General features: G+C 45.1%; 1 protein-coding gene and 1 non-coding gene across 2 annotated transcripts in view; one reads left to right on the forward strand and one right to left on the reverse strand.

The window, feature by feature from the left end:
* Positions 1-17,141, forward strand: part of GFPT2 (glutamine-fructose-6-phosphate transaminase 2) — a 45,366-nt gene that overhangs the window by 12,086 nt on the left and 16,139 nt on the right. Inside the window, exons 2-9 of the mRNA XM_010830670.1 lie at positions 5,266-5,373; positions 6,367-6,465; positions 6,968-7,093; positions 9,492-9,550; positions 10,200-10,334; positions 12,021-12,082; positions 13,646-13,725; positions 14,162-14,279. Coding sequence (XP_010828972.1) covers positions 5,266-5,373; positions 6,367-6,465; positions 6,968-7,093; positions 9,492-9,550; positions 10,200-10,334; positions 12,021-12,082; positions 13,646-13,725; positions 14,162-14,279 — 787 coding nt within the window. The remainder of the gene's footprint in view (positions 1-5,265; positions 5,374-6,366; positions 6,466-6,967; positions 7,094-9,491; positions 9,551-10,199; positions 10,335-12,020; positions 12,083-13,645; positions 13,726-14,161; positions 14,280-17,141) is intronic.
* On the reverse strand, positions 346-417 carry TRNAH-AUG. The gene has a single exon. It is a non-coding gene; the product is annotated as a tRNA-His (tRNA).

Genomic DNA, 17,141 nt, shown 5'->3' on the forward strand with positions numbered 1-17,141 from the left:
CTCATTGGAAAAGTCCCTGATGCTGGGAAAGATTGAGAGCAGAAGGAAGATAAATGGCTGGATGGCATCACTGGTGCAATGAACATGAACTTGGTCAAACTCTGGGAGATGGTGAGGGACAGGGAGGCCTGGTATGCTGCAGTCCATGGGGTCGCAAAGAGTCAGACATGACTGGGCGACTGAACAACAACAATATATGACTTGTATCCCAACGGTGGTGGTTTAGTTGCTCAGTCGTGTCCAACTCTGCAACCCTGTGGACTGTAGCCTGCCAGGCTCCTCTGTCCATGGGGTTTCCCAGGCAAGAATACTGGAGTTGGTTGTCATTTTCTTCTCCAGGGGATCTTCCCAAACCAGGGATTGAACCTGGGTCTCCTGCATCATAGGCAGATTCTTTACCAACTGAGCCATCAGGGAAGCCCCTGTATCATAATAGAGCTGTTAAAAATTTACATTAAAAAGTAATGGTCTTTTTTTATATATAAGTAAGTTGACAAAAGTACATCTTCTGGCCAGACATGTTTAGGTTTGAAGTGTAGGATAAATTGTGAGCTCTTGAAGCACAGATGCTTAGCTGGGGAAGTGCTTCTCACCTGACCTAGAAGACAAAAATAACTGACTACCAAAATTATCCTTGGCCATTTTTAAAAGAAAACATCTGTAACTTCTCAGAAAGCACACTGTGCATGTTTTAAAATATAAATCCTGCATCTTAATACTTGTGTGCAAATATATCCTATATACAGTAGCATACAGTACCTAGAAATGCAAAATATAATATTTAGCACTGTATAACTTTATGATCTTTTTTTGACTGTGTCTAGATTAATTTTAGCAAGTTAAATTTCATGTGATGTGACCCTTGTTACTGCTTCAGTTCATTTCAGTTCAGTTGCTCAGTCGTATCCGACTCTTTGCAACTGCACGGACTGCAGCGTACCAGGCCTGCCTATCCCTCACCATCTTCCGTAGTTTGCCCAAGTTCACATTCAATGAATCAGTAATGCTGTCCAGCCATCTTCCCTGTCCATCGCCAGCTCCTGGAGCTTGCTCAAACTCATATCCATCGAGTCAGTGGAATATAATATTTACTTAATTGAAATTTAATCATTCATTCATTTATACAGTATTAACTTGAATATAATCTAGAAACATCACAGAAATATCACATGAGTGGTTTGCTATATAATCATTATCAGTCCTCAGTTATATGCTGGCAGGTTGCCCTCTCCAAGGTTTATCTTTGGCAAATTTTTTCTCCAGTTTTATTGAGATATAGTTGACACATAACATTGTGTAAGTTTAAGGTACACAATATCAGTTCAGTTCAGTTGCTCAGTTGTGTCTGACTCTTTGTGACCCCATGGACTGCGGCACACTAGGCTTCCCTATTCATCACCAACTCCCAGAGCTTACTCAAACTCATGTCCATCGAGTCGGTGATGCCATCCAACCATCTTATCCTCTGTCATCCCCTTCTCCTCCTGCCTTCAGTCTTTCCCAGCATCAGGGTCTTTCCAATGAGTCAGTTCTTCTCATCAGTTGGCCAAAGTATTGGAGCTTCAGCTTCAGCATCAGTCCTTCCAATGAATATTTAGGACTGACTGGTACACAACATAGTGATTTGTATACGTATATATGTATTGGTAAGTGTTATATATGTATCTGTTTATGTATATACATGGGCTTCCAAGGTGATGCTAACAGTAAAGAACCTGCCTGCCAATGCAGGAGACATGAGAGATGCGGGTTTGATCCTTGGGTCAGGAAGATCCTCTGGAGGAGGGCATGGCAAAACCCACTCCAGTATTCTTACCTGGAGAATCCCCATGGACAGAGGAGCCTGGAAGGCTACAGTCCATGGGGTTGCAAAGAGTCAGACATGACTGAAGTAACTTAGCACGCATTCATGCATGTATATACATAACGCAGAATGATTACCCCCAGTAAGATTAATTAACATTCATCACCTCACATAATTAAAATTTTTTCACTGTGATAACAGCATTTAAGATCTGCTGTTTTAGCAACTTTGAAATATACAGTAGAATATTATTAACTGTAGTTGCCATGCTGTACATTACATCCAAAGAATTAATCTTATAACTGGAAGTTTGTACCTGTGGACCACCTTCACCTAATTCCCTCACCCCTTACCCCCTACCTCTGGAAACCACTAATCTGATTTCTTTATTCATGAGTTCGTTTTTTTAGATTCTATATATAAGTGAGATCATACAATATTTGCCTTTCTCTGTCTGATATATTTCACTTAGCATATTGCCCTTAAGATTCATGCATATTGTCACAAATGGCAGGATTTCTTTCTTTTTTATGGCTGGATGATATTCCATTAATATTACATATATATATTCTATGGTTTCTTTGTGCATTCATCCATCAATGGACTCTTAAGTTAATACAGATTTGTGGTCATTTTGTTCAGCATCCCTGGTGGCTCAGACAGTAAAAGAATTCACCTGCAATGCAGGAGACTTGGGTTCAGTCCCTGGATTGGGAAGATCCCCTGGAGAAGGGAATGGCAATTCACTCCAGTATACTTTTCTGGAGAATTCCATGGACAGAGGAGTCTGGCAGGCTACAGTCCATGGGGTCTCAAAGTGTCAGACACAACTGAGCAACTAACCCTTATTTCCTTACTCTACACTATTCCACTATTCCACTATTCCACATGCATTTATTGAACAAGGACCCTGTGCCAAGACACAGTAAGAAATATAAAGATAGAAGCACCTGCCTGTGATTTTGTCAGGAGATTTAGCTGTCTCAGGATGTAAGAGTACTGGGCAGCCCCCAGAGCAAGCGAACACTTCTGGCCAGGGCCCGGATAAGCCTGCCCCAGAAGGTGGGGTTGGAGCTGAACTGTGAGAGAGGCAAGTTTTCCTATGTAGGGCAAAAGGACAGAGAGATGATGTTTTGGAACACTCCCAGAGCAAGACAGACACAGACCTAGGGTTCATAGTCTCAAGCACTGGAGTGGAGGAGTTTGAAAAGAACCAACATGATGACTTTTTTCCTATTTGGGAAAATCTTGTTTTGATATATAAATGCTGAAAATAAAGCCAAACAAAATCTTCTTGACTGATAGCCCTTCCTTGATGATAAGGATTCTCTGTGGGGCCAGGAGATGATTTTATGCTTGCTATTCATGACCAAGATAATCACGATGGTGTGATCACTCACCTAGAGCCAGACATCCTGGAATGTGAAGTCAAGTGGGCCTTAGAAAGCATCACTACGAACAAAGCTAGTGGAGGTGATTGAATTCCAGTTGAGCTATTTCAAATCCTGAAAGATGATGCTGTGAAAGTGCTGCACTCAATATGCCAGCAAATTTGGAAAACTCAGCAGTGGCCACAGGACTGGAAAAGGTCAGTTTTCATTCCAATCCCAAAGAAAGGCAATGCCAAAGAATGCTCAAACTACCACACAATTGCACTCATCTCACATGCTAGTAAAGTAATGCTCAAAATTCTCCAAGCCAGGCTTCAGCAATACATGAACCATGAACTTCCAGATGTTCAAGCTGGTTTTAGAAAAGGCAGAGGAACCAGAGATCAAATTTCCAACATCCGCTGGATCATCAAAAAAGTAAGAGAGTTCCAGAAAAACATCTATCTCCACTTTATTGACTATGCCAAAGCCTTTGACTGTGTGTATGACAATAAACTGTGGAAAATTCTTCAAGAGATGGGAATACCAGACCACCTGACCTACCTCTTGGGAAACCTGTATGCAGGTCAGGAAGCAACAGTTAGAACTGGACATGGAACAATGACTAGTTCCAAATAGGAAAAGGAGTACGTCAAGGCTGTATATTGTCACCCTGCTTATTTAACTTATATACAGAGTACATCATGAGAAACGGTAGCCTGGAAGAAGCACAAGCTGGAATCAAGATTGCCAGGAGAAATATCAATAACCTCAGATATGCAGATGACACCACCCTTATGGCAGAAAGTGAAGAGGAACTAAAAAGCCTCTTGAAAATAAAAGAGGAGAGTGAAAAAGTTGGCTTAAAGCTCAACATTCAGAAAATGAAGATCATGGCATCTGGTTCCATCACTTCATGGGAAATAGATGGCGAAACAGTGGAAACAGTGTCAGACTATTTTTGGGGGCTCCAAAATCACTGCAGATGGTGATTGCAGCCATGAAATTAAAAGATGCTTACTCCTTGGAAGGAAGGTTATGACCAACCTAGATAGCATATTCAAAAGCAGAGACATTACTTTGCCAACAAAGGTCTGTCTAGTCAAGGCCAAAACTTAGTGGTCAAGTTTTTCCAGTGGTCATGTATGGATGTGAGAACTGGACTGTGAAGAAGGCTGAGCGCCGAAGAATTGGTGCTTTTGCACTGTGGTGTTGGAGAAGACTCTTGAGAGTCCTTGGACTGCAAGGAGATCCAACCAGTCCATCCTAAAGGAAATCAGTCTTAGGTGTTCTTTGGAAGGACTGATGGCCTGATGCAAAGAGTTGACTCATTGGAAAAGACTCTGATGCTGGGAGGGATTGGAAGAGGAGGAGAAGGGGATGACAGAGGATGAGATGGCTGAATGGCATCACCGACTCAATGGACATGAGTTTGTGTGAACTCCAGGAGTTGGTGATGGACGGGGAGGCCTGGCGTGCTACAATTCATGGGGTCGCAAAGAGTCGGACACAACTGAGCGACTGAACTGAACTGAACTGATTGTATAAGAGTAGTGCTTGTTGAATGTAATGCTCCAAGCCACAAGGCCAAGTGGAAAGTGGAACTAAGGCCCCAGCCCCTGCTCCTACCTGTGGCGGGAGGCTGGGGTGATCTCCTTATCACTCTTCCCAGGAGTGTTCGGTGCAAACCAAGGAGTTCATGTAGTGGGGACTGCCGGGTGTCCGTAGGTAGTTGCTTTGTTTTGCTGATCTTTTCTGTTATAAATGCTGCCACAGTGAACGATGTCTTCTGCAAGTATGTTCATCGGAGAAATCATGGAATCGCAAGGCCGTGCTCTGTGTGTGTGTGTTCTTCACAGGCTTCATGGGTTCTTTAGTCACTGCAGGAGGACTGCATACCATGCCCTTCTAGAAGCAGGAAGGGAGTTCGGCTCTTCTCCCATTGTGTCTGGGGAAGGCCACACCTTCCTCTGCAGTCAGAGGAAGCTCTCTGGTGATGCACCTCCAGTGGTGTCTGTGTCCCCAGCAGTGTTTTCTTCTAAACATGAACCAAGTGTTTTGAAAATGTATGATTTCCCCCTCTTTTAACAGGAATCTTTGCCTACATGAATTACAGAGTCCCCCGGACAAGGAAGGAGATTTTTGAAACCCTCATCAAGGGCCTGCAGCGGCTTGAATACAGAGGCTATGACTCAGCAGGTAAGCTCTGCAGGAGACCACCATGCAAATATAATTTTTGTTCATTAAAGAAATTTGAAAATTTCTATAGAAAAATAGAAAGGAAAAACAAGTGTAAGAAAAAATCCATCAAAAGCGCCCCCCATCAATATCAATACCTCTTCTGGTCATCTGGGGTCTGGGGACAGTAGAGGCATCATGCAGTTATTTATTGTTTTTACCTAATTACGATTATGCAGTTCTGTAATTTTTTATTCTTCTTTCACTTGCCTCTTCATTTTCCATTATCCTCAATGCTGCCTAACATAATGTAAGTGACTGCACAGTACTCTTCTGGATGGCCATCTCACAGTTCAGTTCTCCATCCACATAAGAGGTGGCTATTTAGTCTGTTCCCATTTTTAATTAAGCAGCCTTAGGAGGAAAACAAGAGCCAGATAATTATATATCCCTATAAATTCTTAATTGGAGAAGGAAAAGGCAACCCGCTCCAGCATTCTTGCCTGAAGAATCCCATGGACAGAGGAGCCTGGCAGGCTATAGTCCATGAGGTCGCAAGAGTCATACACAACTTAGCGACTAAACCACCACCACCACCATAAATTCTTAATAGAAAGCAAGATGAAAGGTTGCAGGAACACTAGTGCAGTGGAAACACTGTTGCTAAGGTAGCAGAATGCAAAGCACAGAAGCATTCTTAAATGAGCCCACTGCCTTTGGTGGCAGATGTGGCGGCATACCTCCTGCAGGCAGGCCTCCAGGAGTTATCCTGGGTTAGCGGCCGCAGCAGGGGTTCTAGGCATGTATTCCCTGCTTGCTGGTAAGCACTGCCACAGGCATAGCCTCTTGTTTCCAAGTTGATATTCTAACACTGTCTGGTTCTCTTCTGGGCTGCAAACCTAAAGAATGAGAACTAATAAATTCAGTTCTATAGCCCTCACCCTGGGTTGCTCCCTACAATGAAGTGTGAGAGACAAAACAAATTCCAATACAAAGATCATGTTTACTTTACAGGTGTGGCAATTGATGGAAATAATAATGAAGTCAAAGAAAGGCATATCCAGCTAGTCAAGAAAAGAGGAAATGTCAAAGCTCTTGATGAAGAACTTTACAGTAAGTGGAAGACTTGCCAAGTGAGAGTAATAAATATAGCCTAGGTCACTTTAAAAATCTTTCATTCCAACAGCATTGGAGACTAAAAATTTAACCTATTCAAGCATGCAAAAATTGAAGGAGGATTAAAACCATGTGCAAAACTGTTGCCCAGAACATGGGATGGTTTATTTCAGGTGATGGTGCTCTGAGAATTTTTTTCAATATTTAGTACTTGTATATTTTAATTTTTCTGGCCAATAATACTGCTTTCCCATTTATGATAAGGACCTATAATTTTATTTTTAAAGTAAGTTTATTTCAAGTAAGTGAGTTAAGTTATTGATAAGTACTAAGTAATGCAAGGGTCTGGCAGAAACCCCCAGAATGGGGCCTTTGTGGTTTATGATGGAATGTACTTTTGGTGTGGCTGATGTGTCTCCATTTAATGAAGCCACCTTAGGTAACAGCATCATGTCAATGCTTATTTTTAAAGTGTGGCAAACGTTTTTCCTTCATCTAGAACAAGACAGCATGGACTTAAAAGTGGAGTTTGAGACCCACTTTGGCATTGCCCACACACGGTGGGCCACTCACGGGGTCCCCAGTGCTGTCAACAGCCACCCGCAGCGCTCAGACAAAGGCAACGGTATGTGGTACAGCCTTGCTCCCTGTCCCAGTGGTTGTGACTGGCCCTGTGACGTGTGTGTCAGAATTGATACGCTCTCAACACCAACTGGCTTCTCAGCAGCCCTGTCTCTCCTGAGTATCCAAACTGGTGACCCTGGGCCCTAGACAGGAGGCAGATTCAACCTGGCCTCCTATCTGCAGATGTCTGTGGGGTAGTGCTGACCCCACGGGCATCCACAGGAACACAGTGGCCCTTCCCACAGATTCTGTTGGCTCTGAGAACCCAGCCTCAGGGCGACTTGGTGGTCCAGAGGGTTGAAGATGTGGGCATTGTTTCTCGATTAGGGACCAGGGTGTTCCAGAGGGCAGAGTGCCTGAGGGAAGATTTGAGTTCACTTCTCATCCAGCTGTACCCAGCCCTGCCTCTGAAAAGAGTGGTCCGCGCCAGGGCAGGTAGAAGTGCTGAACTTGTCTGACATCTGAGGTGCCTGCTCCGGTCCTGACCTTCCAACTCCCTCCGCACCATGTCAGCCCCCAGTTGACCTGGGTCCACATAACTTGCCTGAGCCCCCAGGATAGTTCTTTGTGTGGTAGTTCTCTTAAGTGATGCCCCAGGTGCCTCTCATGTGGGCAGGACTTGTAGGTTTGGAGCTACCGCTGGAAACTCTCAGAGACTCTGTGCTCAGCCCCCAGGGGTGTCAGGGGCTCTGGGAGCAGGACACCTGGGCATATGAGAAGGAGAAAGGGGATAATCTCTGACTCCTTCAAGGGCGACAAAGGTCTGAGACATCATCTACAGGGTCTCCACTCTAGTTTGGGCCTGGTCAGGCCAGAAGCCCCCACAGCCCACACCCAGTCATGATGGGAAGAGTGTCCGGGAGAAAGAATAATTTCTGGAGTTAGCCAGGGCCCCCAATCCCAGGCTGATTCCCAAACACAGCATAATGGAAGTTCTTGCCAAGCATCGTATTAGAGCAGGGATCAGATACATAAGAGTCATTGTGGGGTATTTATTGAACATGTTGAACATGTTAGTCACTTCAGTTGTGTCCAACTCTGTGTGACCCCATGGACTTTAGCCTACCAGGCTCCTCTGTCCATGGGGATTTTGAAGGCAATAATACTGAAGTGGCTTCCCATTTCCTTGTCCAGGGAATCTTCCTGACCCAGGGATCAAGCCCTGGTCTCCCGCTGCTGCTGCTACTGCTGCTAAGTCGTTTCAGTCGTGTCCGACTCTGTGCGACCCCAGAGACGGCAGCCCACTAGGCTCCCCCGTCCCTGGGATTTTCCAGGCAAGAACCCTGGAGTGGGTTGCCATTTCCTTCTCCCTCACTGCAGGCAGATTCTTTACCATGTGAGCCACCAGGGGTATTTATTGTGTTGGCCAAAAAATTTGTTCTGTAACATCTTAGGGGAAAACCCCAAACGAACTTTTTGGCCCACTCAATTCTATTAACTAAACACTTGACAAGCCTCACTTACTATTAGTTGTTGTGGAAGTCAGGCCACAGGAGATAGCACCTCCCTCATGCTTTTGCCCCTGTTCACACTGTGGTGCCTAGAGGCACCTCCCTCCTGCCCAGTTTGGAAGGGTGAAGCCTCTTCCAGAGAACGGGAAAGCCCAGTACATGCCTCTCAGCAGAGCAGCCACATCAGCCCCAGCCTCCTGCCCACTCACATGATAGGGTGGACCCCACCTCAGTGCAGACAGTGAGTCTGTGTCCCCAAAGCAGGGAGGCTCCAAGGAGATCCCCCCACACCCAAACTTGGACGTGCCTGCCCTGACTCAGGATGAGTAATTGAAAATAAAACAACTGGGAAATAAGATTTGTAAGATTTCTCTAAGTCATCAGTGATAGCTGAAGAGCATACTTTCAAGGAAGACTTATACCCAAGAGCTGCATTGCATACAAAAATTACACAAAGAAGTCTTTTACAAAGAAAACACAGATTCCTGAAAACAAATTATTGATGTGAAGTTAAGAGAATAGGCTCTGATGAGAGAAAGTGTGACAGGGTTAAGAAAACAATGTGAGGAAACAATGTCACAGTAGATACAAAAAAAACTGGAGAAGGGAGTGGATATGAAGACAGTTAATAGAGAATGAAGGGTTAATCATCTCACTTGACATAAAACCAAAGTCTATTTCATGATATTGTAGCCCACAAATCAGAACTCAGTGCATGGCCAGCCTGATGGATGCTTTTTATCAAAGGAGAAATGTGTTATTTCCTCAGGTTTAAACTAAAGTCATGGCAGATGTCAGTTCTCATGTCTATAAATGAAGTTTGCTCAACACAAGTGTCTGTATAAGCAAAATTCATAGAGTTTCAAACTGTCAAATTGTCTGTCTTCACATCTGACTTGAACTTCATGTCTTCATAACATTTCTCTCTGGACTAAACTTTTCTTCCAGAATTCGTTGTCATCCATAATGGGATCATCACAAATTACAAAGACCTGAGGAAATTTCTGGTAAGATACTTCCCCTGGGTAATGTCTAAGTCAAGTGATATTGGTCTTTCCCAGAAACTTTCCAACCAGCTTATTTCCTGCTGGAAAAAAAGGCAGGGGCGAATTGCCATCCACTCTTGGCCACATCACCACACTGGACGCAGACCTTATCCCTAGCTCAGCCTCCTTCCCAGATCTCGCTGGAGGAGAGAGAAGGGCGTTTTCATTTACCTCAAAGGTTGTTTCAGATTCACAGCAGAATCTAAAGAACAAAGTGTATTCACTAAATAACATACCGACTCATACACCAAATGGAATGCAGGGTGGGAAGACAGACGCAAGCGTTTCAAGTATGAAGAGGTTGTGGTATTGGTTGGGAGGTGGTGGATTTGACTCAACGTATTTGATCATTTTGATTGCTACATTTTTTGCAATGTCCAGATTAATTGCAAGGACAAGCTTCTGAAGCTGGATGATCTCAGGGAGGACTACGGTGACTCAGCTGTGTTAGGCTGTGGGATTCAGGCAGACATTTCTCATCCCTTCCCTGTTTTCCTTGTTCTCGCCTTATGTCACTCCAAGGACAAGTCATAAGGGAGGAGAGGGAGCCGGCCAGGCCAGCATTGCACAATGACCGTTATCTGACAGTTTGTCTAACCAAATATTCCAGGAAAGCAAAGGCTATGAGTTTGAGTCAGAAACAGATACAGAAACCATTGCCAAGCTGATTAAATATGTGTTCGACAACAGAGAAACCGAGGACATTACATTTTCAACACTGGTGGAGAGAGTCATTCAACAGCTGGTAAGTTATAGTTCTCACTTATCTAAATCCTCCCTTCATTCCTTTTCAGTTTTCATCAGCACTTATTAGGCAAACCTGCACCAGGTACCTGAGGATTAAAGATGGCTTATCTACAGTGTCTGGCCTTAAAAGGTTGCATCCTTGTAGATATGGGAGGAGTTCTGAGGTTTTGGTGGGGGAACTGCCCAGGAGAGACCCCTCCTTGGAGGAGGAGGTAGAGTAGGCCCTTGTGGAATGGTGGAGGGAGGAGGAGAGGGCTCCAGACTTGCTAGAGTCCACCTCTGAGCATCAGTGCCATCCATAGCTCCCCCAAGATGGGGGCAGTTTGGAGCCAGTGTTCAGGGCCAAGAGTCTAGAACATCTGGGGTCAGAGGCTTCTTTGGGTGCAAACACTGCAGTTTAAAACATGTGACCCATTGGTCTTTTCAGTCTTTTTTTTTTTTTTAAGTAAGTCTACTGTTAAACCCTTTGCCCTATGACTCCTGTCTTAGGGGACCTTAATTTATAAATAAAAGCCTGTCCCATAACTAATGCACAGTGAACCAGTTTAGTTTGCAGCATAGTATTTCCTCTTTTCCATTTGTAATTTTAAATTTTGGGAATGCATCCCAGTGGTGGCCCTTTTAAATGTCAGCAGTGTACCCATAGCAACACAGAGCTCTTTTTGGCAGAGACTGGGAAGAACTTTTCTGTTCAGTCCTACTTCATTGTTGACAAAACCAGCAGGGTGAATATCAGGCTCCTCACATTCTGTCTAAACCCCCTTCATTTGGGGCAGTTTGAAAGACCCTTAGAGGCCTAGAGTTGCTGGCCCTGGGATATCTCTGGCACACTGGCCATAGCACGAGACCTTGGGTCTGCCCAGGTTCCTAAGTCTTAGAAATCCAGACTGATAGCTGGCTGTACATAAAGTCAAGTAGGGTCCTGGTTAGTATGGATGGTCAGAATGTAGGAGAGAGTTTTGCATCGAGGCTTTAAATAGGGAGAATGTTTGGAGTCTTGAGTTAGGAGAGCTATATTCTAATTCTGGTTTGCACAAACCAACAAGGTAAGACACAGAGTCGTTATCGCCAAAGAAATAATAATTATAACAACTCATGCTTCCGTACGTCAGGCACTGTTCTAGGCCCTTAAAACGCTTTGGCTCACAGAAACCGCACAAGATAGCCATGAGGCACAAAGAAGGCTGAAACGATTGCCCAGTTTAGGGGAGAAGCCAGAATTTGAACCCAGGTACTAACATGTGTTGAGCTAAACGTAGGTCCTAGTTTAGCCCCTTTAATCCTCATGATTGCTCCCTGAGGAGGTACAGTCCCTGAGGCCCAGGGCAGCACCCCTGGCTGCAGTTCTCATTTCCTGAGGTTCTGGCTGCGCAGTCCACCCAGCTCATCACAGAGCCAGAAACTGTTCCTTCTGGGCCTGGACAGGGTGATTCGTATTGCTCACGATGAAATCCACAAGTTCCGGTCTTTGGCACTTGATTGTGGTATGGTTGGTTTCTCTTTCCCTTCCTAATATCCCTGTGCACATGCCATCCTGTATTCAGTACCCTGAGTGAGTGACCCCAGGACCGCCTGCAGTGAAGAGGCCCCAGGAGAGCTGTCTGGGCTCGTGGACTGACAGGGCTGCAGCAGCCTAGCTTAGCCAGAGTAAGTTGTTCTTCACTCTCCTTTCTTGTCTTTTCAGGAAGGCGCATTTGCCTTGGTTTTCAAGAGCATCCACTACCCTGGAGAAGCCGTGGCCACAAGGTAAGGCGGAATACACTGACATTTCCAGTTACAAATAAATAAAATCACTTAGCTTGAGGCACAAGGTAGGAGCAGGGCTTCTGGCAGAGTGGAAGGGACTAAGGGACAGCCGTGGCTGGAATTTCTGATGTAATTAAAAGAGAAACTAGAAAATTGGATATTTATTTGAAATCTCTATAGATTTTTTTTAGGAATTGACAACAAATTCAAACTAAAAATAAAATTGTATAGCGAGGGCAGATCCAGGTTTCAGGTCAGTTTCAGAAATTCCCTTTAGAAAAAGTATGTAAAATTATGAACATGAAATCAGGAACACAAATGAATGTTGATTTGAGTCCAGTAAAGAAGAGGCCTTGAAAGCCAGGAGCTTAAACTTCATCACCTTCACGCCGGGTGTGACCCAAGAGTCAGCTGAGAGGCCTGGGTCAGCCCACACGTCCTTCTGTCAGAGCCCTGTGCTGTGCGGCCCCCAGTACTGTGTGGGTCACACAAGCGGGTGTGTGAGTGCCGTCATGTAACCACCCACCTGTGCATCCACCATTTGTCTATCTACCCGTTCATCTGTTCGTCCCTTCTGTCCATCCACAGTCAATCTGACCATCTACCCATTCATCTATCCATCACTCCAACTAATATTTGTGGACACTTACTGTGTGCTGAGCTGGGGACTCAGGGCCACCAGACCCTTAAGGACGGGACAGTTGTGCAGGAGGACAGAGCTGGGCTGAGAATGTCGTTCTCTGTGATGGGGGCTGGGAGGCAGTGCACAGGGGGCCCAAGGGGAAGCAGGTGTTGGCCTGGGTAAGGCAGGCCGAGAAACCAGCATGAGCAAAAAGCTCAGAGCCTCGAGTGAGGGATCTGCAGTTATGCCAGGGTGGTGACAGGGAGGGGCACTGGTGGGACTTAAGGCTCCTCTAGTCTCAGTGGGTACTTACTGACACCTTCTATGTGCCAGGCATGGGTGACAGCAGCAAACAAGGTTGTTTGGACACTACCCCGTGAAACCCAAGAGCTGGTGGGGAGTTGGGAGGTGGGCAGAGGCTCAGCTCTGTAGGATCTAGGGTGCCCTGTGGTTGCAGGCTTCCTGCTGAAGGTATCGGGGAGCCATGGAGAATGTACCTGTGGCCCAGACCATCACAATATCAAGGCAGGACATTGTGTGAATGTACTATAATTTTATTTTTTCTGGATCAGGAACTAAACTGCCATTTGGAATTTAAGTCTTTCAAATTATAGAATTATAAAATGCTAGTTGGTCCCTGCCACATTTTGAAACTCCTTTTAAAATCTATTATCAAAAAAAAATAAAAATAAAATCTATTATCATGATGTTACTATTTTGAATGCAGAAGAAGGTAGTGTGAAGAAGCAATAAAGCTTTATTTTTCTAAATTATCTATAATTAGTGGTTCTATAACTTCTGGGACAATCTTTGGGATGTCCTGGGGTTACTTTGCCCTAGGAAGGGGGCTTGATGTGGATACCATCTCATGTTCAGAGGACACCCAGCCCAGCCCAGAGTGTCAAGGCAATAGGTAATTCAGTTCCCTCTTATCCTTACAGGAGAGGCAGTCCCCTACTCATCGGAGTAAGGAGCAAATACAAACTCTCCACAGAACAGATCCCCGTCTTATATAGGACACGTAAGTTTCTTGAGAAGGACTTGAGCAGCACGACACTGTTCCGAAGGCAGCAGCTCCCCTCAGAGGCAGGATGCGTCCCTTCACTCTGCTGGGACCAGGTCCAGACGGTTTTCATGCAACTGAGACTTGTCTCCATGTTTTCAAAAGCTTTTTATCATGTATATTTTCAAATTTGCACACAAGCCACGGGAGCCGCATGTGGTTCTGTTACCATAAAGGCAACCATGTCCTGATTTGAGTGTTGATTTGGTTTGTTTTGTTAGCAGTCAATTCAGAGCTCTTCCTATTTGGAGATCTTTTACACAATTTGGCTGATACAGACAAAGCTAAAACTTGCACATTTCTGCACACGTATTCAAAGGGGAAACTGGCTTCTTCCTGTTGTTCAGAGGAAATAGTTTGAACAGGATTTGTGATCCTTCCCTTCATTTTCTAGGCAATATTGAGAATGTGAAGAATATCTGTAAAACAAGGATGAAGAGGCTGGACAGCTCGACCTGCCTGCACGCTGTGGGCAATAAAGCAGTGGAATTCTTTTTTGCTTCTGATGCAAGGTAGCTAGACCTTGTTTCCTTTCTTTCCTGCTGCTGCTAAGTCACTTCAGTCGTGTCCAACTCTGTGTGACCCCATAGAAGGCAGCCCACCAGGCTCCCCCGTCCCTGGGATTCTCCAGGCAAGAACATTGGAGTGGGTTGCCATTTCCTTCTCCAATGCATGAAAGTGAAGAGTGAAAGTGAAGTCACTCAGGTGTGTCCGACCCTCAGCGACCCCATGGACTGCAGCCTACCAGGCTCCTCCATCCATGGGATTTTCCAGGCAGAAGTACTGGAGTGGGGTGCCATCCTTTCTTTCCAAGGATGATGTAATCAAGAAAGACTGGCTGAACACCCTGCTTTCTTACTTACCCCCGACTTGAGCTGTTTTCTCAAGGCTCAGCAAGGGGAAGAGGTGATGGCCCTCCCAAGGGAGTCCTCGTCCAGTGACCACTTTTGGCCTGGCGGGCATCAGCACCCCTGCTGGCCAAAGGCGAAGCCCACTGATCTAACAACATGTGGGGCTGTACGGAATAATTGAATTAGTTGCCAACATTGTAAAACTGGGAAATTTTCCATAAAAATCTAAACATCTAACTTTCCTGGAAAACCAGCAGATTTGAGCACACCAGACAGCTCCCTCCAGTCCTTCCTGGGACCATTCAAAGGCTGCTCCCTTTAGATGGGGCAAGTGTCTCCAGACCTTCGGTCCTTCCTGAACCTTGCCTGCCTTTACCAGCGTCTGACCATTCATAAAAGAGCCAAGATTGAGGGTTCTGGCCCAAAGGATCCCAAAGTCCATGTTCTCATCAGTACACCAAACAGTAATTCTGAAACTTGAGAAAGTACGTTTCATGCCCATTTTAGTGTATCCCAAAAATGGATACACACAAATACACTCAGAAAAGACAACAGCACTTTCCTGCTGGTTGAAACAGAAAACCATCATGTGCGCTTAGTCGCTCAGTCATGTCCTACTCTTTGCAAGTCCATGGACTGTAGCCTGCCAGGCTCCTCTGTCCATGCGGATGCTCCAGGCAAGAACACTGGAGTGGGTTGCCATGCCCTCCTCCAGGGGATCTTCCCAATCCAGGAATCAAACTGGGTCTCCTGCATCGCAGGCAGCTTTACCAGCTGAGCCACCAGGGAAGCCCTAGAAAACCATCATAAACCACCACCTCCTTTATCTAAATCTTTATTATGCCTTTTTTCCCACCACCCTCTGGTAGGGCCTTGATGCGAAGCAAGAAGGACACCAGGTGAGGCCTCCTGGGAAACGTGAAGTAACAGCAGCTGCAGCCCAGGCTGCAAGGCCTATTTCAGCCCCAGCCAGCATTGTACTTAATGCTGGTTAGGAAAGGGCAGCAGTTCCCAAACTGTGTTTCTTAGTGCACCATTTCAATGAGAAACTAATATTTCAATGGTTCTAAGACATATAGTTATCTCATAGATTTTAGTATCTACAAGTGAAAGTGAAAGTCGCTCAGTCGTGTCCGACTCTGCGACCCCATGGACTATCCCCATGGAATTCTCCAGGCCAGGATACTGGAGTGGGTAGCCTTTCCTTTCTTCAGGGGATCTTCCCTACCCAGGAATCGAACCCAGGTCTCCCACATTGCAGGCGGATTCTTTACCAGCTGAGCCACAAGGGAAGCCCAGTATCTACGAGTAGCATCTTACAATTATAATTTGCTATAGTTTAAGGAGATCCAACCAGTCCATTCTGTAGGAGATCAGCCCTGAGATTTCTTTGGAAGGAATGATGCTAAAGCTGAAACTCCAGTACTTTGGCCACCTCATGCGAAGAGTTGACTCATTGGAAAAGACTCTGATGCTGGGTGGGATTGGGGGCAGGAGGAGAAGGGGACGACAGAGGATGAGATGGCTGGATGGCATCACTGACTCGATGGACGTGAGTCTGAGTGAACTCCAGGAGTTGGTGATGGACAGGGAGGCCTGGCGTGCTGCAATTCATGGGGTCACAAAGAGTCGGACACGACTGAGTGACTGATCTGATCTGATCTGATAGTTTTAATTTTTTAGAAGTACATAAAATAATCACAACCTTAAGATCAATATTACCTTATATTCATTGAAGTATGGCAGATGTTTCTCAAAAAAAAAAGCCATAAGTACATGCAAGAGTAAGCAATTATTTATAGGCAATATGATTATACACTTTTGTATGATTATATAAAACCCACCTGAAAGGCTGTCAGAAGTAATACTCATGGCTCTTCAGAATATAAAGATGTGGAAACTTGACATCCCAGCAGTAGCCACTTTGCTGTCAGCTCAATGAGATGGGTATTAGGGGACCACATCAACCCTGTCCCCCACTCATGTCTCCATAAGTGACTGGTACGGCTGGCTCTGAGCAAACCTTTGTTGAATGGAAAAAAGTAATCTATTTACCACGGCTGGGAAAAAAAAAAGTTGTACTCCCTTAAAATAAATTTAAATAAAAATAATTCAGAATCTGTTTGGAGAAGACTGCAAAAGTTTACCATAAGAAACGAGAGCTGAACACAGGGAGAGATTCCACATTCCTTGGTAGGAAAGTCGTGTCCGACTCTTTGCAACTCCACGGACGATACAGTCCATGGAATTCTCCAGGCCAGAATACTGCAGTGGGTAGCCGTTCCCTTCTCCAGGAGATCTTCCCAACCCGGGAATCGAACCCAGGTCTCCCACGTTGCAGGTGGATTCTTTACCATCTGAACCACCAGGAAAGCCCAAGAATACTGAAGTGAGTAGCCTTTCCCTTTTCCAGCAGTTCTTCCTGACCCAGGAATTGAACTGGGGTATCCTGCATTGCAGGCAGATTCTTTACCAGCTGAGCTACCAGGGCAACCCTAAAATAAATTTAAATAAAAATAATTC

The sequence above is a fragment of the Bison bison genome, unplaced genomic scaffold (assembly GCF_000754665.1).
Source record: "Bison bison bison isolate TAMUID 2011002044 unplaced genomic scaffold, Bison_UMD1.0 scf7180017864519, whole genome shotgun sequence".
NCBI lineage: Eukaryota > Metazoa > Chordata > Mammalia > Artiodactyla > Bovidae > Bison > Bison bison.